The sequence below is a fragment of the Panthera leo genome, chromosome D4 (genome assembly GCF_018350215.1).
Source record: "Panthera leo isolate Ple1 chromosome D4, P.leo_Ple1_pat1.1, whole genome shotgun sequence".
In the NCBI taxonomy this organism is placed as follows: Eukaryota; Metazoa; Chordata; class Mammalia; order Carnivora; family Felidae; genus Panthera; species Panthera leo.
In genome coordinates, this window is record NC_056691.1 from 45,366,085 (window position 1) to 45,390,356 (window position 24,272).

The following is a 24,272-nucleotide window of genomic DNA, read 5'->3' on the forward strand; positions in this document are numbered from 1 at the left end:
CAGATGTTTGACTGAGCCACTCAGGCGCCCCTCCATGGTCAAACTTCTACATTTCCTACAACTGCAGGTATGTTACCTGCTACGGAAACTGTTCCTGTTTATACGGTGAAACAGTGATATATTTGATCTTGTGATGTCCTGCAAAAAGCATTATAACTTCGAGGTGCTTTACTAGCAAGATCTAGTCCATCATGCCGGGGTTCCTTTTCTGCCTCTCCCGTGTTTGCAGACCTTTCTGCTAAGGTAGATAGCAACACAAACCAGAAAGCACAGGAAGAATGCAAAAACAAAAGCCACTTACCTATAAAGAGCATCATGAGATACATTTTCAGCACGTATGGGAAATAGATGGCTAAGTCGAAAGGCAGCTCCGTGGAGTATGTGCCAGATGATTCGAAATAAGGCAGCGACTGATAGATGGCAAATGCTGTTTAAAGAGGAAAGAAAGAATTGTGAGTTTCCTCTCATACTGCTACAGGGATGGGTGTGTGCGTGTGTGTGCGTGTGTATGGATATTTTGAATTTTATAATGACGGTTGTGACCACTGCTGAATCCCACAGCTAAAGCTACAGTTTAACAAAGAAATGTGAACGACTAAACTGGCAAGACCATGACAATGGTGTGACTTGAATTTTTTTGTTGTTGTTCATTTTACACTTGGCTGTGCCCACAGAGAAATAGTTTACAATGTTTCTTAAAGTGGTATCCCCCAATACTTGTCTCCTTAGCCACTAATAGGGATGGATGGATAGGTTGATGAATCCGAAAAATGTGGCATACGGTTGCTCTCCTTGGAGTTTCAAAACGCCTATCAGTGCAGTAGAGATTCTGAAAAGCTCTGCAACAAAGAAACTGGTTTCACTCAACATCTCCTCAGCTTAACTGGCCTTCGAATAGCTCCTCCTTCCTCCCCACCCACTAGTAGAACTTATAAAGACTTCTGAGCAACTCTGGGAGAAATGGTGGCCTAAAGAAGTTTGAGGGAGGAGGCTGGGGTCAGATAAAGAGATGGAAGTTCAGAGAGGGAGCAGATGGTGAAGTAGGAGGAGCCTGAGTTCAGCTCAACCCATGGACACGCCGAAGTAACAGCTACATCTGCACAACTCTGAAAACGTCCTGAACACAGGACAGACCTTCCACAGCGAATTGAGAGAGAAGGCCACATGGAACAGGGTAGGAGGGGTGGAGATGTGGTTGGAAACCAAAACCCTAGTGAGACTAACCACAAACGGAGGGGACACCACAAGCCTGGAAGCGCAAGGAAGTAAGGAACCACCGCAGAGGGCCCTGGCACTGGGGGACTGCCGTGAGAACGAGTCCCTATGACATGTGGCCTTGAAATCCAGTGGGGCTAATCTTTGGGAGCCTTAAAATTCAGCAGGATACAAGGTTAGAAGAAGGAAGGAAATTATAAAGATCAGACCAGGGATGAATGAAATAGAGACTTAAAAAAAGAAAATATCAATGAAACCAAGAGCTGGTTCCTTGAAAAGATAAAATTAATAAACCTTTAGCCAAGCTCCTCAAGAAAAAAGGAGACTAAACTAAAATCGGAAAATAGGAGAAATAAAAACTGACCCACAGAAATACAAAAGATTACAAGACTACTACGAAAATTTCGATGCCAACAAATTGGGCAACTTAGAAGAAAGAAATTCCTAGAAACATAACACGTTTCCAAAATTGAATCAGGAAAAAATAGAAAATCCGAATAGACCCATTATTAGAAACAACCTTGAATCGATACTTTACAAACTTCCCAAACAGAAGTCCAGGACCAACTGGATTCACAGGTGAATTTTAACAAACATTTAAAGAAGAGTTTATACCTATTCACATCAATCGATTCTAAAAAAAATAGGAAGGGAAGCTTCCAAATACATTCTATGAGGCCAGCTTTACCTTTACATCAAAAGCAAAGAGACTACCACCCTCCCTCTAAATACAAGCCATTATCCCTATTGCACAGATGCAAAAATCCTCAACAAATTAGCAGACCACATTCAACAATACGTGAAAAGGACCATTTACCACAATTAAGTGGGATTGACTATGGGGATGCTAGGTTGGTCCAATATTTGCAGTCAATGTGATACACCATATCAACAAAAGATAAAAATCACAATCAATAGATGACGAAAAAGCACTTGACAAAACATCTGTTCATGATAAAAATGCAACAAAGTGGGTTTAGAGAAAATATTCCTCAACATAATAAAGGCTATGTATTAAAAACCCAAAGCTAAAATCGTAGTGATAAACTAAGAGCTTTCCCTCTAGGATCAGGAACAAGTCAAGCTGTTCACTCTTGTCACTTTATTCAACAAAGTACTGGAAGTCCTAGCCACGTCAGACAAGAAAAGGAACTAAGAGGCATCCAAATTGGAAAGGAAGAAGTTAAACTCACTGCACAAGACATGATACTGTACATAAAAATCCTAAAGATGTCACCAAAAAAACAGAAGAAACAAACGAATTCAGGAAAGTTGCAGGTTACAAAATTAACACATGGAAATCAGTTGCGTTTCTATATACTAATAAAGTAGCAGAAAGAAAAATTCAGAAAACAACAATCCCATTAACAGTTGCACCAAACAAAATACTTAGGAATAAGCCAAGGAGGTGAAACATCTATACTCTGAAAACTGTTAAGACACTGAGGGAAGAGACTGAAGACAACACAAACAAATGGAAAGATATACCAAGCTCGTGGACTAGAAGAATTATCATTAAAATGTCCACAGTACCCAAGGCGCCTGGGTGGCTTCGCCGGGTAAGTGTCTGACATCAGCTCAGGTCATGATCTCGCAATTTGTGAATTCAGGTCCTGCATCAGGCTTGCACTGACGGTGCAGAGCCTGCTTGGGATTCTCTCCCTCCCACTTACTCTCTTTCTAAAAATAAATAAACATAAAAAAAAAAGGACATACTACCCAAAGCAAACTACAGATTCAGTATAATCCCTATCAAAATACCAATAGCATTTTTTCATGGAACTAGAATAAATCATCCTAGAGTTTATATGAAACCACAAAAGACCTTGACTAGCCAAAGCAATCTTGAGAAAGAACACAGCTGGGGGTATCACAACTGCATATTCCAAGGTATACAACAAACCCGATATGATCAAAACAGTACTAGCACAAAAATAGACACAAAAATTAATGGAAGAGGGTAGAGAGCCAATAAATAAACCATGCTTCTATGGTCAATCTATGGCAAAGGAGGCAAGAATTTACAATGGGAAAAAGGCAGTCACTTCAATACATGATGCTGGGAAAGCTGAACAGCCACATTCTAAAGAATGAAACTGGACCCCTTATTATAGACAAGAATAAACTCGAAATGGATAAAAGACCTAAATGTGAAACCTGAAACCACAAAACTCCTAGAAGAAAACATAGGCATTATACTCTTGGATATTTCCCTTAGGAACATATTTAGGGGTAGGTCTCCTCAGACAAGGACAACAAAAGCAAAATTGGGACTACACCAAAATGAAATTTTGCACAGTGAAAGGAACCATTCACAAAACAGAAAGGCACCCTACTGAGTGGGAGAATGCAAGGTGTGTATCTTACATGGCATTAACATCCAAAATACATGAAGAACTTCTACAACTCAACACCAAAAACACAATGCAATGCAAAAACATAAAGACATGAACATACATTTCTCCAGAGAAGGCATACAGATGCTCAGCATCACTAATCATCACAGAAATGCAAGTCAAAATCATGAGATATCACCTCACACCTGCCAGGATGGCTAGTACAAAAAGAAAAAGAAAAAAGAAAAGAAATAACAAGTGTTGGCAAGGCTGTAGAGAAAGGGGAACCCTCTTACACTGTTACTAGGAATATAAACAGGTGCAGCCAGTGTGGAAAATAGTATGGAGGTCTCTCAAAAATTAAATATAGGAGCACTGTACTATCCAGTAATTACACTTGTTGGTCTACCCACCAACTAGTTACAGAGGCTTCAAACAGCCCTCTCAATACCATAGGGATCAAACTCTGCCCCGTGTGCCCGAAGCTGGCAAAGTGGGTCATAGCAGCTGGCTGCACTGAAGGCAACTGCAGCTCAGCCATAACAGTAGGGCATAGGCAACCCGCATAGGGGACATTCCTGATTTTGAAGACCAAGGTGGAGTTGTGCTACAGGACGCCACAGGATCTCTTCAACATAAGGACACTATTTTCAAGACCAGGAGATGCAGGGACACCTGGGTGGCTCAGTCGGTTAAGCGTCTGACTTTGGCTCAGGTCATGATCTCACAGCTTGTGAGTTTGAGCCCCACGTCAGGTTCTGTGCTGCTAGCTCAGAGCCTGGAGCCTGTGTCAGATTCTGTGTCTCCCTCTGTCTCTGCCCCTTCCCTGCTCATGCTCACGCGCTCGCACTCTCTCTCTCTTTCAAAAATAAACGTTTAAAAAAAAAAAAAAAAGACCAGGAGATGCTGACTCACCTGATACACAAAAACACAGACAAAATGAGGAGACAGAGGAATATGGCCCAAAGGAAAGAACAAAATCACAGTAAAAGAGCTAAATGAAACAGGTAACTGATGTGCCTGATAACGAGTTCCAAGTAACGGTCATAAAGATAATCGCTGGGTGTGAGAAAAGAGTAGATGATCTCAGATCTCAATGAGAACTCCAACAAAGAGAAAATATACAAAAGAACCAGTTAGAGCTGAAGCATTCAAAAAACGAAGTAACTACACCAGAAGGAATCCAGAGCAGATTAGAGGATGCAGAAGAACACAACAATCTGGAAGACAGCATAATGGAAAGCAATAAAGCTGAAGAGCAGGAAGGAAAAAAATGACATCCGTTAAGGGAACTCAGCATTATCGGGAGTAACAATATTTGCATTAAAGGGATCCCAGAAGAGAGAGAGAGAGAGAGAGAGAGAGAGAGAGAGAGAGAGAGAGAGAGAGAGGGAGGGGAAAAATTATTTGAAGAAATAACTGAAAACTTCCCTAATCTGGGAAAGGAAAGAGACATCCAGCTTCAGGAAGCACATAAAGCCTCAAAAAGATGAATCCAAGGACGCGCACACCAATTATTATTCAACCATAATAATTGATATGGCAAAAAGTAGTGATATAGAGTGAATTTTTAAAGCAGCAAGAACTGCTTCTAGGACATAACTGGAAGAAAATTATAAAAGGAAAAGTTTCACAGGTAAAAAGCAAACACACCTTAAAGGTGGTAGACTAACCGATTATAAAGCCAGCATGGAGGTTTAAACACAAAAATAGTAAAATCAATCATATCTATAAAATTTAAGTGATACACAAAAAGGAAATATGTAAAATATGACATCGTTTATATAAGACACGGAGGGGGAAGTAAAACCTTTTAGAATGTGTTCAAACTTAGGTGACCATCAACTTAATACAGACCATTACACACATAAGATGTTATATTTGAACCCAATGGCAACCACAAATCAAAAACCTACAATAGACAGACAAAAAAATAAAGAGAAAGGAATCCAAATGTGACACAAAAGCAAGCCATCAAACCACAAAGGAAGAGAGCAAGAGAAGAAAGGAACAGAATTCTGAAAACGACCAATGTGTTGTTAACGATGAATAAAACGGCAATAGGTGCATATCTATTAATAATTACTTTAAATGTAAGTGAACTAACTGCACCTATAGGGTGACTGAAAAGATTTAAAAAACAAACAAAAAAACCAAAACCAAGACCCATCCATTTCTGCCTACAGGAGACTCACTTCAGACCTAAATACGCATACAGACTGAAAGTGAAGATATGGAAAAACCTATGCAAGGCAAATGGGGCAGGAAACAGGGTAGCAATACTTATATTAGACAAAATAGACTTTAAAACAAAGACTGTAGCAAGAGACAGAGGTACTATATAATGATGAAGTGATCAGTCCAAGAGGGTGTAACAATTGTAAACATCTATTCACCCAACAAAGACGCATCTAATTACATAAAGCAATTAACAGGCATAAAAGGAGAAACTGAGAGTAACACAATAAGAGAGGACTTTAACACCCCACATGCATCAATGGACAGGTCATCCAGACAGGAAATCAACAAGGAAATAGTGGCTGTGAATGACACATTAAACTAGACGACCCTAACAGATACCTACAGAACATTCCATTAAAAAACAGAATATGCATTCTTTTTAAGTGCACATGAAGCATTCTGCAGGACAGATCAAATGTTAGGCCACAAAACAAGCCTCAAAAATGTTAAGAAGGTTGAAGTCATAGCAAGCATTTTTTCCCAACCACAACAGTATGAAACTGGAAATCAATTACAAGAAAAATTTCGGAAAGAACACAAATAGAGGAAGGCTACACAACATGCTATTAAACAACAAATGGGTCAACAAAGAAATCAAAGAGGAAATCAAAAAATACATGAAGACAAATGAAGATGGAAACACTGCAGTCCAAAATCTTTGGGCCATGGCAAAAGCAGTTCTACAAGAGAAGTTTATAGCAATACGGGCCTATCTCAAGAAACAAGAATAACTTTCAAACAACCTAACCTTACACCTAAGGGAGCCAGGAAAAGAACAAAGCCCAAAGCTAGTAGAAAGTAGAAGGAAGGAAATAATAAAGATTATGGCAGAAAAAAGTAAAAAGTAAACTAAAAAAATGACAGAAGAGATCAATCAAACCAACAGCTGCCCTTTGAAATGATAAGCAAAATTGATGGCCTTTAGCCAGATTCATCAGAAAAGAGGACTAAAATAAAAAATGAAGGAAAAGAAATAACAACTGATACCACAGAAATACAAAGGATTGTAAGAGAATAGAGTGAAAAATTACATGCCAACAAATTGGGCAATCTAGAAGAAACAGATGAATTCCTAGAAATATACAATCTCCCAAAAGTGATTCAGGAAGAAATAGAAAATTTGAACAGGCAAATTACTATTAGTAATGAAAGTGAATCAGTAATCAAAATCTCCCAACAGACAAAAGTCTGGGACCAGATGGCTTCACAGATGAATTCTACCAAACATTTAAAGAAGTGCTTAAGTCTTTTCAAAAAAATAGAAGATGATGGAAAACTTCCAAATTCATTCTACAAGGCCTGATTGCAAAACCAAAGACACTGTTTAAAAAATGAAACTATAGCCAGTATCTCTGATGAACATAGTGCAAAATCCTCAATAAAATATTAGCAAACTGCATACAACAATACATTAAAAAGATCATTCACTGCAAACAAGTGGGATTTTCCAGGGATGCAAGAGTGATTCAATATTTGCAAATCATTCAATGTGTCATATCACATTAACAAGATGAAACAGAAAACCCACTGGACCATTTCAAAGGATGCAGAAAAAGCATTTGACAAAATACAACATCCATTCATGATAAAAACTCTCAATAAAATGGGTTTAGAGGGAACATACCATAAAGCCACCTATGAAAACCCCACAACTAACATCATACTCAATGGTGGAAAAAAAAGCTTTTTCTCTAAGATCAGGAACAAGACAAGGATGTCCACTCTCACCACTTTTATTCAACATAGTACTGGAAGTCTTAGCTGCAGCAATCAGACAAGAAAAAGAAATAAGAGGTTTCCAAATTGCCAAGGAAGAAGTTAACCAAGATTATTTGCAGATGACATGGTGCACTATATACAGAAAATCCTACAGACTCTACTGAAAAACTATTAGAATTGATACATTCAGTAAATTTGCAAGATACAAAAATAACAGAGAAATCTGTTCCATTTCTTCTATACACTACTAACCATGTACAGTTGCACCAAAAAGAATAAAATACCTAGGAATAAACTTAACCAAAGAAGTGAAAGACCTACACTCTGAAAACTGTAAGACACTGATGAAAGAAACTGAAGATGACACAAACATGCTCATGGATTGGAAAAATATCATTAAAAGATCCACACTACACAAAGCAAACTACAGATTCAATGCAATCCCTATAAAAACACCAATAGCATTTTTCATAGAACTAGAACAGATAATCCTAAAATTTGTATAGAACCACAAAATACCTTGAATTGACAAAGAAATCTTGAGAAAGAACAACACAGCCGGAGGTACATTAATTCCAGATTTCAAGATAGGCAACAAAGCTGTAGTAATCAAAACAGTACGGTATTAAAACAGATACACAGATCAATGGAACAAGATAGAGAACCCAGAAATAAACCCATGCATATATAGCCAATTAATCAATGACAAAGGCAAGAATTTACAATGGGGAAAAGACAGTTTTTTCAATAAATGGTCTGGGAAAATGGGATAGCTATATGCAAAAGATTGAAACTGGCCCCTTTCTTACACTGTACACAAAAATAAACTCAAAATGGATTAGAGACCTAAATGTGAATCGTGAAACCATAAAACTCCTGCAAGAAAACATAAGCAGTAATTTGGCCATCACCCTTAGCAACATATTTACAGATATGTCTCCTTAGGCAAGGGAAATGAAACCAAAATTAAATCATTGGGACTACATCAAAATAAAAAGCTTTTTAAAATTTTTTTTATTTTTAAAAATTGTTTGTTCATTTTATTTTGAGAGGGGGGAAGGAGAGGGGAAGAGAGGGGGAGAGAGAATCCCAAGCAAGGGCTCCATCTCACGTACTGTGAGATCATGACCTGGGCCAAAATCAAGAGCTGCTTAACCAACGGAACCACCCAGGTGCCCCCAGATAAAAAGCTTTTGTACAGCAAAGGAAAGCATCGACAAAACAAAAAGGCAACCTAGTGAATGGGAGAAGATATTTGAAAGTGAAATATCTGACAAGGGTTTAATATGCAAAATACACAAAGGACTTATCAATCAGATAGGGTATTATGCTAAGTGAAATACACAGAGAAAGACAAATACCATATAATTTCATTTATATGTGGAATATAAAAGATAAACAAGAAATAGACTGTTAAATATAGAGAACCAACTTGCGGTTGCCAGTTAGGGAGGTGGTTGGGGGGGGGGGATGGGCTAAATAGACAAAGGGGATTAAGAAGTACAAACTTCCAGTTATAAAATGAGTAAGACAAATGAAAAGTACAGCATAGGGTGTCATAGTCAATAATATCGTAATAATGTAGAGTGACAGCTGGTGACTACACTTACTGTGGGAAGCAATGAGTAATGTATGGAATTGTTGAATCAATATGTTGTATACCTGAAACTAATATAGCATTGTCTGTTATACTTCAATAAAGAGAAGAAGGTTCTATGAAATTATATCTCACATATAGATTATTTTATGACATTTCATGAAATAATAATGTCCTATGGTTATGTTAAGATGTTATTAGGATAAGTGGGTGAAGGGTACATGGGAACAACGCACGATTTTTGTAACTTCTCATGAGTCTAAAATTACTTTTAAATAAAAGGATTTTGGGGGCGCCTGGGTGGCTCACTTGGTTAAGTGTCCAACTTCGGTTCAGGTCATGATCTCACAGTTCATGAGTTCGAGCCCCGCGTTGGGCTCTGTGCTAATAGCTCAGAGCCTGGGGCCTGCTTTGGATGATGCTGTGTCTCCCTCTCTGTCTGCCCCTTGCCTGCTCACGTTCTCTCTCTCTCTCTCTCACTCTCTCTCACTGTCTCTCAAAAACAAAATAAACATTAAAAAAAAATTTTTTTTTTAATTTTAAGACCGAGGAAATGTCAGGCAACCAAAGCTGTTAGAGAAGCCTGAGCACGATGAGGGTCATGGACCTAGGATCTGCAGGTGACACCAAAACGTGCCATCTAAGATTTCCATTTGCTGCACCTGAGTCTCCAGCATTTTATCAGTATCAACAGTTGATTTGGTTATCTAAAGAACTTGGTCTTTGTCTTTTATATTATTGTATGGGAAACTAAAAAAATATTACTAAAAAATAGTGGAGTTATCAAAAGTCAAGTAGATTGTCTTAACTACGTATTTTTATACTTTGGGGCATTTGAAATATATAGAAATACATAAAGATAAAACTACAGTTACCTATATTCTGTGCCCCCCAGAATCATTATTGATGTTTTGTCACATATGCTTCCAGGATTCTTTCTGCATACACTTTGCTTTTTAATTGCAGTAAGTTTATGAATCTAATTTCAACAAAAGAAATAGGTTTTATGGCAAACATACAGGAACATGGATTTCCCAGAAAGGAGAAGACTTAACATTACCAAATAACAAGAATGAAAAAGCTCTCTATACAGCTATTCATCCTTTATGTTTAGGAAAAGATCAGTCATATTTCTACTTTATTCCTTTGTATATTCTTTATGGTATTTTTCATATGATACAACAAAGGAATGTACTTAATAAATGTTTCAATGAGTGAAGGACTCCATTCTCAAAGAAATAAGTAATTCAGTTTTGTTTTGTTTTACAATTTTCAGGAGTATTCCCTAGAGTCTCTTGGCATAGTTTTTTCTAAAAATTAGTAATTCTTTTGAAAGCAAAACACATTTTAAAGTTCTACCTATTGTGATTTATTATAATATAAACTTTCTTTGGTCATTGGCAGATAGAAAACATGTGGGTATAACGTATACCCTTAAGATTATCACCAATGTCACCATTTTATGTTAAATTTCTTTCTGTATATTTTCCCTCAATTATCTCAATATGCTTTCTTAATTTGTTTATGCCTTCTGTTTTCAAAATTCTTAATGTCTGTTTCAGAAAGTTCCCTACCAGTCTTGCCAACTCCATTACAGAAGGAAGTATATATTCCCCTAATATCCTCAAGCTTTTTGCAGGCAGATTAATTATTTAAGTTTTAGTTTTACATTTAAGCTAAGTAACTAGCTTACTTTATATCGTATTCAGTAATTCATTCAGTGTTTATTGAGCATGTATATTGGGTATGTAAGAGAAAGAAAGCAAGGAAACACAGACAACCTCATATCCCCAAGGATATCAGAGGTTACACAGAAAATAGGCATTAATCAAAGAATCACACAAATGTCTAATTACACCCGAGATAGGTCTTGTAAAAGACAGATTCATGATGCTGTACTGGGGGTGGGGGATAGGACTGACTGAGTTGAGAAAGTTGAGGAAGGCTTCCCTGAGAAACTGATGACTGATCTAAAGGTAGAGTCTTTCAACAACGGCCAAACTATGGAAAGAGCCTAAATGTCCATCAACTGACGAATGGATAAAGAAGATGTGGTTTATATATACAATGGAATACTACTCGGCAATGAGAAAGAATGAAATCTGGCCATTTGCAGCAATGTGGATGGAACTGGAAGGCATTATGCTGAGTGAACTCAGTCAGAGAAGAACAGATATCGTATGTTTTCACTCATATGTGGATCTTGAGAAACTTAACAGAAGACCATGGGGGAGGGAAGGGGAGAAAAAAAAGTTACAGAGAGTAAGGGAGGCAAACCATAAGAGACTCTTAAGGACTGAGAACAAACTATAGGTGGGGGGTGGGGGGCGAGGGGAAAGTGGGTGATGAGCAGGTAGGAGGGCACTTGTTGGGATGAGCACTGGGTGTTGAATGGAAACCACTTTGACAATAAATTATATTAAATAAAATAAATAAATAAGTAGATAAAAGAAATAAAATAAAATAAAATAAAAATAAAGGTAGAGTCTATTCCTGGCAGAGTATGATGCATGGGAGACAGTTAAGTAGGAAAGACAGTCCCGCCAGAGGGAACTGAATTTCTACGCATTAAACATAACCACTGAGTCACTAAATGTTAAACCCCTTTTGGATGAGTACACTGAAAGGTTACAACTCATATAACAAGTTAATGAAGTTAAGGGCCTGTGCTCAGATGTCTTCATTCCTCACCCAATATTTTGTCTACTGAGCAAAGCTGCTGCCCCCTCCAACTTTGTTTCTTAATGCTCGGCTTTTTTGCATCAAGGGAAGTGTGCCAGGAATGATACACTGGGTCAGCTGTCAGCGGTAGCAAAAATAGTAATTTAATCATCAAAAAATTTAGTGAGCCATTATAACTAGATTGCTTTGTCAGTAAGCAACACTGCAAAGTCACTCTTTGCTTACCTTCAGCGAGAACACACAAAGGATAAATCGGCATCCACAGTGTTTGACTGAGCCAGGTCAAGACAGCGTAGGATATTCCTATGACTGACAACATGCTGTAAGTGTACCTAAAAGGAGACAAGGAGCTCATCAACATCATTTCCTGCTGATGTCTGGGAAATAACAAGGGAAGAAAATAGCTTACACTGTAATTGAACACAGAAATACAACTGGAAAGTGCAAAGTCCAAACTTTACTTCCTAGCATTTAAGCAGGAGAAGAGGTTAAAAAACTAATAATAAGGGGAAGGGAACTGTGTCAGTCTGGTTTGTCTCGGGGGGTGGATCATGGATAATTATGGAAGTGAACAAAAAGGTAACTCCTATCCCTCAGTGAGTTACAGTTACAAGCTTCCCTGATCAGTGACTTCAATTTCACTCAGAAGCTAAGCCCATTTTATGGAGCACATGGCTAGGTGTTTTAAGACGGACAGACTCGTAAATATCTAGGGGATGAATTTTTAAAATAAAGGTGTGACTTCTAAGTCCGTGTTTGGCATCCCTTTGCCTTGTCGTCTGACCAATTAAAAGAACTGACCTTAGAATCTCGTTTTGGGTGCAGTGGGTAGTTTTACACCTGCCTTCGTGATGTAATAGATGAAACAGCACACATCTTTTTGTTTCTCCGACTGGGCAGTGATTCTCAAGCTTAAGCATACATCAGAATCACCCAGAGGTCTTGGTAAAGCACAAATTGCTAGGCCCTCTCCCCAGAGTGTCTCATTTAGGGAATGTGAGGTAGAGCCTGTGAAGTTGTATTATAAACAAGTTCCAGGTGATGCTGGTGTCACTGGTCAGGTATCTGTTTATACTTTGAGAACTACTGGAGTAGGCAATGCATACTATAGCAAAAAAAACAAAACCAACCAACAAACAAACAAAAACCCAAGAAATCTGACACTGAAAACACAGAGAAAACGAAATCTTTCTCCCCTTCTAAGACCCCAATTCCATTCCTCAGAGGCAGTGACCAATGCCAGTTTCTTATGTATTCTCTTAAATAGTTTTGCATTTGCTTATCTATGGGTACAGGTATTATACACCAACAGCGTGAGCCTTCATTAAACATGGCAGGTTATCAAACTTGATTTTTACCAATCTAAGTGAAAAATAGCATCTATTTTTCTTTAAAAAAATTTTTTTATATTTATTTTTGAGAGAGAGGGAGAGACAGAGCATGAGCAGGGGAGGGGCAGAGAGAGAGAGAGGGAGACACAGAATCCGAAGCAGGCTCCAGGCTCTGAGCTGTCAGTCAGCACAGAGCCCAATGCAGGGCTCGAACTCACGAACCGCGAGATCATGACCTGAGCTGAAGTCGGACGTTCAGCTGACTGAACCACCCAGGCGCCCCTATTTTTCTTTTTAGTACAAAAGTAGATAAGCATCTTCTCATATGTTTAAAGGCCACTTTTAATGAAGTCCAAAGTATCTTTTTTCTTTCATTGCTTGTGTTTTTGGTGTCTGAGAATCCACTATCAAATCCAAAACCATGAAGGTTTACCCCTACGTGTTCGTCTCAGAGTTTTATAATTTTAGATCTTACATTCAGTGTTTTGATCCATTTTGAGTTAATTGCTGTGTATTGTGGGAGGTAAGGGACCATTCAGGTGGACATCTGGTTGTCCCAGCACCATTTGTTAAAAAGACTTTTTGCCCTCCAACAATTGTCTTGGTAACCTTGTCAAAAATCAATTTACTATAAACGTGAGAGTTTAACCTCTGGACTAACAAGTCTATTCTATGGTCTATCCTTATGCCAGTATCACATTCTTGATTATTATTGCTTTGTAGGAAGTTTTCAAACTGAGAAGTGTGAGTCGTCCAACCATGTTCTTCCTCTTCAAGATTGCTGTGGCTATTCTAAGTTCCTTGAATTTCCACACAAGTTTTAAGATCAGCTTCGCAATTCTCTCCAAGCAGCCAGCTGGGATTCTGATAAGGATTGCACCAAATGTGTACATCAGTTTGCAGAGTTTTGCAGTCTTAACAACATTAAGTCTTCAGCCCATAAACACGGGTTATCTTTGTATTTATTTAGATATTTTTAAATTTCTCCCAACAATATTTTATAGTTTTCAAGGGACAAGTTCTACACATCTTTTGTTAAATTTATGCCTAAGTACTTTTTTTTTTTTTGATGCTTTTATAAATGAAACGGTTTTTCTTAATTTTATTTTAGGATAGGCCATTGCAAGTGTATAGAATACAATTGACTTTTGTATGTTGGTTTTGTATTCTACGGCCTTTACCAGTTTACTAGTTCTAATATTTTTAGTGGATTCCTTATGATTTATATACAAAATCATATCACCTGCCAATAGAGACTTCACTCCTTCCTGTCTAATATGATTGCCTTTCACATAATTTTCTTGCCCAATTGCCAGAACTTGGCTGGAACTTCCAGTATAATGTTGAACACAAGTGGCAAGAGTGGACCTCCTTGTCTCATTCCTGGGTGTAGAAGGAAAGCATCCATTTTTCAACATTAACAATCACTTGGATGCAGATTTTTTATAGATGCCTTTATTAGGTTGGGCAAATTTCTAGTCCTTGCATTTATAAAAACGTCATTCTAGGGTAAGCTGGGAAGATAATTCCTCCCCAACTTCATAGAGAAAGGTTAGTTAGGTGCTCAGGGATTTCACTTCTAAGTTAGGAGAAATGAAAGTCTTTGTGCACACAAAAACTTGTACATGGATGTTTACAGCAGTATTCCTCATAACCAAAAAGTAGGTCCATCAACTAGAGAAAGGATAAAAAGTGGTATATCGATATAATGGAGTATTATTCAGCCATAAAGAGGAAATACTGATATGTGTTATAACATGGATAAACCTTGAAAACATTATGCTAAGTGAAGGAAGCCAGTCACAAATGGCTACATACCATATGATTCCATTCATATGAAATGCCAGCAAATTCATACAGAGAGTAGGTTAGTGGTTGCCAGGGGCTGAGAGGAGGAGAAAATGGGGACTTTACTGCTAACAGGCTTGGGGTTTCTTTTGAATGCAATGAAAATGTCCTCGAATTAGTGATGATAGTTATACACATCTTTGAATACCCTAAAACCCCCAAATTTTATATTTAAAAGGGTGAATGTTAAGGTACATGAATTATCTTAATTCTGTTATTTGTTTTTAAAGGCTCAGTGATTTGTCCAAGATTATATAGCAAGTAGTGGAGGTGAGATTCATCCTAAGATCTTCTGTGTTAAAAAGTCCTTCCGGACATCATGATGCTGCTCCCGATGCTAAGTCATTTTGTTCTCTAATGGGTCTAACCGAGCTCATCTGAGACTGAACAGGCACTGAGAAATTCGGGCACAACAGAGAACAAGACATCAGAAAGTCCCAGTCCCAGTCGGGGCTCCTGGTCTCAGGAACGCAAAGTCATGGGCTACAGAAGTCCATGGAATTTGCCCCGACTCTACAAAACTATCAGTTAAAAATGAGAAATAGCTTACACAAATTATATACACAAAGAATTCAACAAAATAGTTCATCCTAACTCACTCTAGGGGCTCAACCTATTATTTAGAAATATTTTAACTCAGCTAGGTTACTGACAATACAATAAACAAAGAATTTACATAACCTCAGCTAAAATGCTATGGCTCTTTTGTTACCTAACCACATCCAGACCTTGCAAGTGGGAGAGGCAGGTCTCTATTGTGAAAGCTGAAGTCGCAGTTAGGACACCTCCCCAAGATGAGCCTCTGAGCAAAGGGGACTGTTCACCCCACTGCTGGTAAAGGTAAGACTAGACCCATCTCTGAGAAGTTTTCGACATAGAAGGAAACTGAAGATCATCTAGAGGAAAAGATTCTTAACCTGAGGTTCAAGGATTCCCAAGGAATCCATAAAATACCTTCAAGAAGTCATTCAAACCCACTGGAATTGTATTCAAAATGTATCCTGGAGACGAAAAGTGCAGCACAGGGAATGTAGCCAATAATACTATGATAATATTGTATGGTGACGGATGGTGACTACACTTATCCCGGTGAGCACCGCATGAGTAATGTATAGAACTGTCCAATCACTATGTTGTACACCTGAAACTAATATAACATCGTATGTTAATTATACTTCAACAAAAAAATAAATGCATGTGGAGGTGCATTTTTCCCCCCAGAGAGATGAGGTCCTGTATTTAAAATATTCTGGAACTCACAGAAAGCAACTTTGGAAATCCTGACTGGGATATGATAAAAGTCTTGCTTTGCTTGTTAGAGTCACATGGACCAGAGCAATTGCAAGGAATGCCTTTCATTAGCAAACAGCTGTGAGGTTTATTCCAAACTGGTGTTTTGCCAAGTTTTCTGCAGGAAACCTGAATGCGCTGATTTGCTCTTGTAATACCGCAGTAGGTTTTCATTATCTCTGATATGCCCATTATGGGAAGCGCTAAAAATACATTTCCATATCAAGATAAAATAATTTGCAAAGGGGTTATGTTTTTCTCTCTCATTCACAGTAACCAAACGTAGGCGGCTATTACTGGCTGCATTGTAGAAAAGCAACTTGGCTTTGTTTTAAGAGATTATTTTGCCTCCTTACCTAACCATATCCAATAGATTCCAAAAGATGAATAAAACACACACCACGTATTTCTCTTGGACTTCCTCTTGACTGGTGATCACCACAAAGAGGATGATTATTCTCTCTGTGAGCTAACAAAGAAACAGCAAAGTCAAGAATTAGGATCATCTGGTAAGCATGTAGGTAATTTTCTAATTTTAAACACCCCAGTCCCTCTTAAAAGTATGCTTTCACTGGAAATAGGTATACTAAACTGTTAACATAACCTCTGAGGGAGTAGGGTTAGAGGTCCGTTTCATTTCCTCCTTTTTGTTTTTTGCATTTTGTATTCTCCAAATTACATATAACAAATGAAGAGAAAAGAAAACCTGTATTTTATCTGAATCGGGATAGCTCTCCCCCTGCAAGAAAGGCACACGTGTTGTTATTCACTTTGGCAGAAACCATGGTCCTTGCTCCAGAGGAAAGCAGCGGTAGGAGAATGTGAGGACAGAATTCTGACACGGTGTGAATAATGGTGCCGTTTAAAGTGCTCTGTATGGGAGCACAGGTGAGGGAGAGACCTGCCTCGGGAAAGGATCCAGAGAGACTCATGAAGACAGGTAACACTTCAGAGGGATCTGGGAGAAGGGACGGGAGTCTGTCAGGTAGACCGAGTAGGAGAAAGGGCATCCTAGGTCAGGGGAGCAGACTAAGCAAAGAGGCAGAGGTGTGAAAATGCAGGTGTACTGGGGAGTAATGAGAACCCCTGGAGGCTACAGTTGGAGGAAAGTGTAGAGAAGGGAATAATAGGAGATAAAATAAAAAAGGTGCTGGGGCTGGGTTGTGAAGGGTTTTGAATAATGGGCCCAGAAATTTCGATTTCATCTAAGTCATCGTAGCATTTTTTTTAAGGGGGAAGAGAAGTAATACAATCCTAACCTTTAAAAGCCAGTGGAAAATGAAAAGAATTCAACATACACATTTTTTTCCAAGTCAGTAAGCATTTTCAAATCATTGAGAATTCACACACTTATGGCTCAGCTCCAATTACTGACCTCAAAACACACATTCTTCTTCCCCAATCTAAATATAACGTGACTTCTTACATTAATACCCCCTGTATAGGCTGCATTTTTTTTTCTTTTTCTTTTTTTTTTTTTAAGAGAACATTTTACTTTGCTTTCAGTGGTAAAAGGAAAATGTACTGGAGATTGAAGGAGCATAGTAGTGATTTAAAGAAGGAGGATTGCTTTATATTTTTCAATAGCTGTCTTTATTTTTGAGGCAGATCTAGGAATAATCTGTGACTTAGAATCATAGGCTTGTTAATCCTGGAAAATCACCTACTGCAGAGAAATCCAAGATGTGCCAACACTGGGCCCACATGCTCTATCAGCATGTTTATGACCGCAGCACTGAGTCAAGAGGGTCTCTGCTTGGCTAAGGGAATTGCATATGATTCATACGTTAGTCCATCTAGAGAAGCTATCTACACAGCTGTATTTATTTTGTTAGTCTTTCTTTACAATGCCCTAGTTTCTTAATTTATATTTACATAAAGAAGTATACTTAACTGCAATTATAATTACCAAATGATCCAAGCTTGCTGTCAGTGACACCCGGCAGCCTTCAGATAAAAGATTTTAGGCGAACATCTGAGGAGCAAATAAGTACTTAGGAACCACCTAATCTTCCGTTTGGTCAGTGCCTGCTAATTAGGAAAATCATCTAATTTCTGATAAAAATCTCAGAAGATATATACACGTGAATGCGTACATAACAACACATATTCCTAATTCTATGGCTCACTACAGAAAGAAAAGACCTAAATACTTCTTAATAAGATGGATCTCTAGGGTCCACTCTAGCCCAATCCTACCTTTTTTACAAATAAAAAACTGGAGAACCAGAGAAGTGACTTGCCCTAGCGGCAGACCTAGAAACATATAGATCCCGAGCTTTTTGGTTTCCGGAGTTGTAAGCTATCCATGATGTCAGACTGCCCCTTAACTGATGAGTACAGAGGGGGAAATCTCCTAAAACAGAGAATGTTACTGGACAATAGAATTCGCCCTGTTGAGAATCACCACTTGTTACTGATGCAATCCCAATTGCATAGAAATTGGCAATCAACATGCCCCCAAACCCCACAACCACATACATACATATGGAATATGTGAAGACACCTCTTACAACGTCAATTAAATTATCTGATGGTTCTTCAACTCTAACTTGACCATTCGATGACAATACACTGGGAGAATCTAGTTGGAGCTATTCTTAAATTGAGAACAGCCAATATTTACCGGTTAATTCGTGTAAGGTTCCAAACATACACCATACCTCATTTAATCTCCACAATGACTCTAAGAAATAAGTGTTTTAATTTTTTTCTGCCTTTTATAAAGGGCCTTGCATCTTACAAAGTGAAAGTGACTTGCCTACAGATCTGGGATAAAAATCTAGACGACGTGACTCTAAATCCCTCGTTTTGAAGCACAAAGACATTTTCCCCCTTGTCATTTCATGGGCTATCCTCATGCCTAATATCCAGGTTATAGTCTATTCTTTCAAAACGCCTCTTTTCAAATTTTTTTTTAATGTTTGTTTATTTTTGAGACAGACAGAGCACAAGCCTGGGAGGGGCAGAGAGAGAGGGAGACCCAGAATTCGAAGCAGGCTCCAGGCTCTGAGCTGTCAGCACAGAGCCCATGAGGGGCTGGAACTCACTAACTGTAAGATCATGACCTGAGCTGAAGTCGAATGCTTAACCAACCGAGCCACCAGGTGCCCCTCAAAAGCCTCTTTTAGGGGCACCTGGGTGGCTCTGTCGGTTAAGCATCTGACTTCGGCTCAGGTCATGATCTCACGGTCCGTGAGTTCGAGCCCCGCGTCGGGCTCTGTGCTGACAGCTCAGAGCCTGAAGCCCATTTCAGATTCTGTGTCTCCCTCTCTCTCTGCCCCTCCCCTGTTCATGCTCCGTCTCTCTCTGTCTCAAAAATAAATAAACGTTAAAAAAAAATTTTTTTTAAAAAGCCTCTTTTAAAAAGTTAAACTTAAAACAAGAACCTCCTTGATATTCTAAATCAACACCAAACACTTTTGAAGACTAGACTTTTTAATTTATTACTTGCCTTTATGTATAATAATTTGGCCAGTTATTTGGAGCTCTACACCTGTGAGAACTTAGCACTTCATCATTTTAAACAAATCCTAAGAGAACATGACTAATTACTAATGGTTTTTTAATGTTTAGCATAGCTCAAACCAGGTAGAATAAAAGCATCATTAAAAAAAAAAAAAAAAAAAAAAAAAAACAACCAGTAACTTAGGCCAAATGAAACATTGTCATAATGTGGTATACTCAAAAAAGTATGGTAACTATAAAATAAAAATACTTTGCATTTTTATGTTCTATTTGGGAATCCTAAATTCCAAGTTAAGCAGTGACTAAAACTAAGTTGTGACTTTATAAATGGCAGCTTTTGTTATGAACTATTCCCTCTATAGAGAGAATTTCTAGAATTAAAAGTAGCAGAAAAAGAAATTAAGAGAACAATCATGTTGGGGCGCCTGGGTGGCTCAGTCAGTTAAGAGGCCGACTTCGGCTCAGGTCATGATCTCGCAGTCCGTGAGTTTGAGCCCCGCGTCGGGCTCTGTGCTGACAGCTCAGAGCCTGGAGCCTGTTTCGGATTCTGTGTCTCCCTCTCTCTGACCCTCCCCTGTTCATGCTCTGTCTCTCCCTGTCTCAAAAATAAAACGTTAAAAAAACAAAACAAAAAAAAAAAAAACAACAGAACAATCATGTTTACAATTGCACCAAAAATAACAAAACATCTAGGAATAAATGTAATCAAGGAGATAAAGGTAAAACTATAAAACACTGATGAAAGAAATTGAAGATGACACATAAATGGAACGGTATCCCACGCTTACTGATTAGAACCAGTATTGTTAGAATGTCCACACCACCCAAAGCAATCTACAGATCTAATGCAACCCCTATCAAAATGCCAACAACATTTTTCACAGAACTAGAATAATCCTAATTTGTTTTTTTTAATTTGAGAGAGCACACGAGTGTGGCAGAGGGAGAGAGAACCTTAAGCAGGCTCCACACTAGCATGAAGCCCATGTGGGGCTTGATCCCATGACCCGGGGATCATAATCTGAGCTGAAATCAAGAGTCAGATGTTTAACCGAGCCAACCAGGTGCCTCAACGATCCGAAAATTTGTAAGGAACCACAAAAGACCTCAAACAGACAAAGCAATGTTGAGAAAGAAGAACAAAGATGGAGGTATCACATTCCCTGATTTCCAGATACATGACAATAGCTGTATTAGTCAAAACAGTATGGTACTGACACAAACGACAGAGATATAGATCAAAAGAACAGGAGAGCCTGGAAATATACCCACACATCTCTGGTCAACTAATCTAAGACAAAGTAGGCAAGAGGACACCGTGGGGAAAAGACAGTCTCTTCAACAAATGGTACTGGGAAGATGAGACAGCTACATGCAAAAGAATTAAACTGGACCACTTTTTTGCACCATACACAAAAATAAACTCAAAATGGGTCAAAGACCTAAACGTGAGACCTGAGGCCATAAAAATCCTAGAAAAAAACATAGGTGATAATTGCTTTGACATCAGCTATAGAGATGTTTTTCTAGATAGGTCTACTCTGGCAAGAGAAACAAAAGTAAAATTAAACTATTGAGACTGCACCAGAATAAAAGACTTTTGCATAGGGGAGGAAACCATCAGCAAAAAGTAACCTACTCAATGGGTGAAGATATTTGCAAATGCTATATCCTATAAGGCATTAATATCCAAAATATATAAATAACTTATACAACACCAAAAATACACCAAATAATCTGATTAAAAACAAGCAGGGGACCCAAATAGACATTTTTCCAAAGAAGATATACAGATGGCCAACAGACACATGAGAAGATGCTCAACATCCCTAACCTAATCATTAGGGAAATGCAAATCAAACCCACAAGGAGATATCAATCAGTCAGAATGACTAAAATCAAAAACACAGGAAATACCAAGTATTGGTGAGGCTGTGGAGAAAAAGGAGCATCGGTACACTGTTGGTGAAAATGCCTGTGGTGCAGTCACTGTGGAAAACAGTATGGAGTTTCCTTAAAAATTCAAAATAGAAATACCATATGATCCAGTAATTCCACTGGAATTCCATTTACCCAAAGAAAATGAAAACACCAATTCGAAAAGATATACACACCCCTATGTTTATAGTAGCATTATTGACAATAGCCAAGATATGGAAACAACTCAAGTGTGCATCCATAGATGGATAAAGAAGAGATGGGGTGTGTGTGTGTGTGTGTGTGTGTGTGTGTGTGTGTGTGTACACATATATAATGGAATATTACTCAGCCATTAAACAGGACAAAATCTTGCCATGTGCAACAACATGGATGGACCCAGAAGATACAATGCTAAGTGAAATAAGTCAGAGAGAGAAAGACAAACACCATATAATTTCACTCAAATGTGGAATTTAAGAAACAAATGAAGAAAAAAAAAAGAGAAACAAAAAAAACAGACTCGAATACAGAAAACAAACTGGTGGTTGCCAGAGGGGAGGTGAGTGGGGTGATGGGTGAAAGAGATGAAGGGGATTAAGAGTACACTTAGAGTGATGAACACTGAGTACAGAACTGTTGAATCATACTGTACATCTGAAATATAACACTACGTTTTTGAATTTTTTAAAGTTTATTTATTTTGAGAGACAGAGCAGAGGAGGGGCAGAGAGAGAGAGGGAGAGAGAGAATCCCAGGCAGGCTCCATGCTGTCAGCACGGAGCCCAATGTGGGGCTTGAACTCACGAACCGTGAGATCACGACCTGAGCTGAAACCAAGAGTCGGACGCTTAACCGACGGGAGCCGTCCAGGCGCCCCAACACTGTATGTTAATTATATTTCATTTAAAAAAGAAATAAAAATTAGCCTCAAAGACTATTATTTTACTAAATAACCCACACTATTTCCATCCTATGAATTTCTGTCAAGAACCTTAGAAGCAGATCTTTAACGTGTTCAAAACCATCAATTACTTTCTTCTGTAAGACACAAACGTTGACATAATTTTATTTATATATATTTTTGTTTATTCATCATTCGTCATACTTATTAAGTGCACTGTTCTGGATCCTGGGAGATCTAGCCATGAATAAGACCAAGGCCCAGCCCTCAGGGTATTTATATCCTACTTGGTGAGATATACAATAAGCACATTTAGAAGAGTAGAGAATTCAAGACAAATAGCCTAAATCCAAATTTTCACTCCACCATCCACAATTTATGTGGCCTTCAGTCATTTATTTAACTTGTGTTAAGTAATTACACTGGAAATAATAATTAGTATTAATATTATATAGTAAATATTTAGTATAAGGTTATTGTGAAGATTAAATTAGTTAATGCACATGGACTTAGAAAACTATTTGGCACATAAAAAGTCCTAAATTGGGGCGCCTGGGTGGCTCAGTCGGTTGAGCGTCCGACTTCGGCTCACGTCATGATCTCGCGGTCTGTGAGTTCAAGCCCTGCATCGGGCTCTGTGCTGACAGCTCAGAGCCTGGAGCCTGTTTCGGATTCTGTGTCTCCCTCTCTCTCTGACCCTCCCCGTTCATGCTGTCTCTCTCTGTCTCAAAAATAAGTGTTAAAAAAAAATTTTTTTTTAAAAAGTCCTAAATAAATGTAAGCTATTATTAATAAAATAAATATAATTTAATGTAGTGATTAGTACATTAAGGCTATCAGTGAAAGGGCGCCTGCATGGCTCAGTCAGTTAAGCATCCAACTCTTGATTTCAGCTCAGGTCATGATCTCACAGTTTGTGGGATCGATCCCCACATTGGGCTCTGCACTGACAGCACAGAGCCTGCTTGGGATTCTCTCACACGCTGCCCCTCCTCCCTCAAAATAAATAATCTTTTTTTTTTTTTTTAAAGACTATCAGTGAATAAAAAAGGCGAATCTCAGCATCTTTAAAATTATACTATAAATATAGTTTTTTAATGATCACACTGAAGAACTGCATGGATCAAACGCAAAAAAAAAAAAAAAAAAAAAAAAGGAAAAACCTAAAATCCTACCTACAGAGTGAACTGTGCCATTCATTCCCAGGAAGATTCAACATTGAGAAGGTCAGCCTGACACAGTCTCCAGGACAGTTTTATCTCCAACAACATAAACCTGATCTCAACTCAAAAGTGGAAAGAAAATCTGTGATTTCATGGAAAACCAGATTATTTAATCCAGCAATGCAAAAACGTACCTGCCACACAGCTAAAAAGAAATCAGGGTGCAATTTGGCGGTCTTCCGAAAAGGGTTTACTTTACAATACTCTGTTGGCATTTCCTTCATGTTTGTTCGCAGAATCTAAGACTGTGTGAGATCCTTGGAGGGATTTTTGACCAGCAGACGCTTGCTTGCCCTTATCAGGAATGGGAGGGGATTATTAGTAAATGTAACAATGGTTTTTGCAATTTAGGTTCACAAATGGAAGTTTTGTAGGCACAGGAATTTGAGGAATTTCCTGGTGTTTTGATTTATAGATTTTTCGTTTTGTAAAATGAATACATGTGCAGCAGTGTTTATTGCAATGCAAAGGAACAATGCAGAGTTTAGACTTTTTAATTCG

At 38.3% G+C, this 24,272-nt stretch overlaps 1 protein-coding gene across 2 annotated transcripts in view; it reads right to left on the reverse strand.

Moving 5' to 3' along the window:
- The window catches only part of HACD4 (3-hydroxyacyl-CoA dehydratase 4), a 36,994-nt gene that overhangs the window by 2,505 nt on the left and 10,217 nt on the right, over positions 1–24,272 (reverse strand). For both annotated transcript variants that reach the window (XM_042914244.1, XM_042914245.1), the window contains exons 4-6: positions 16,616–16,728; positions 12,016–12,122; positions 302–427 (exon numbers count right to left, since the gene is read on the reverse strand). In XM_042914244.1, coding sequence (XP_042770178.1) covers positions 302–427; positions 12,016–12,122; positions 16,616–16,728 — 346 coding nt within the window. The remainder of the gene's footprint in view (positions 1–301; positions 428–12,015; positions 12,123–16,615; positions 16,729–24,272) is intronic.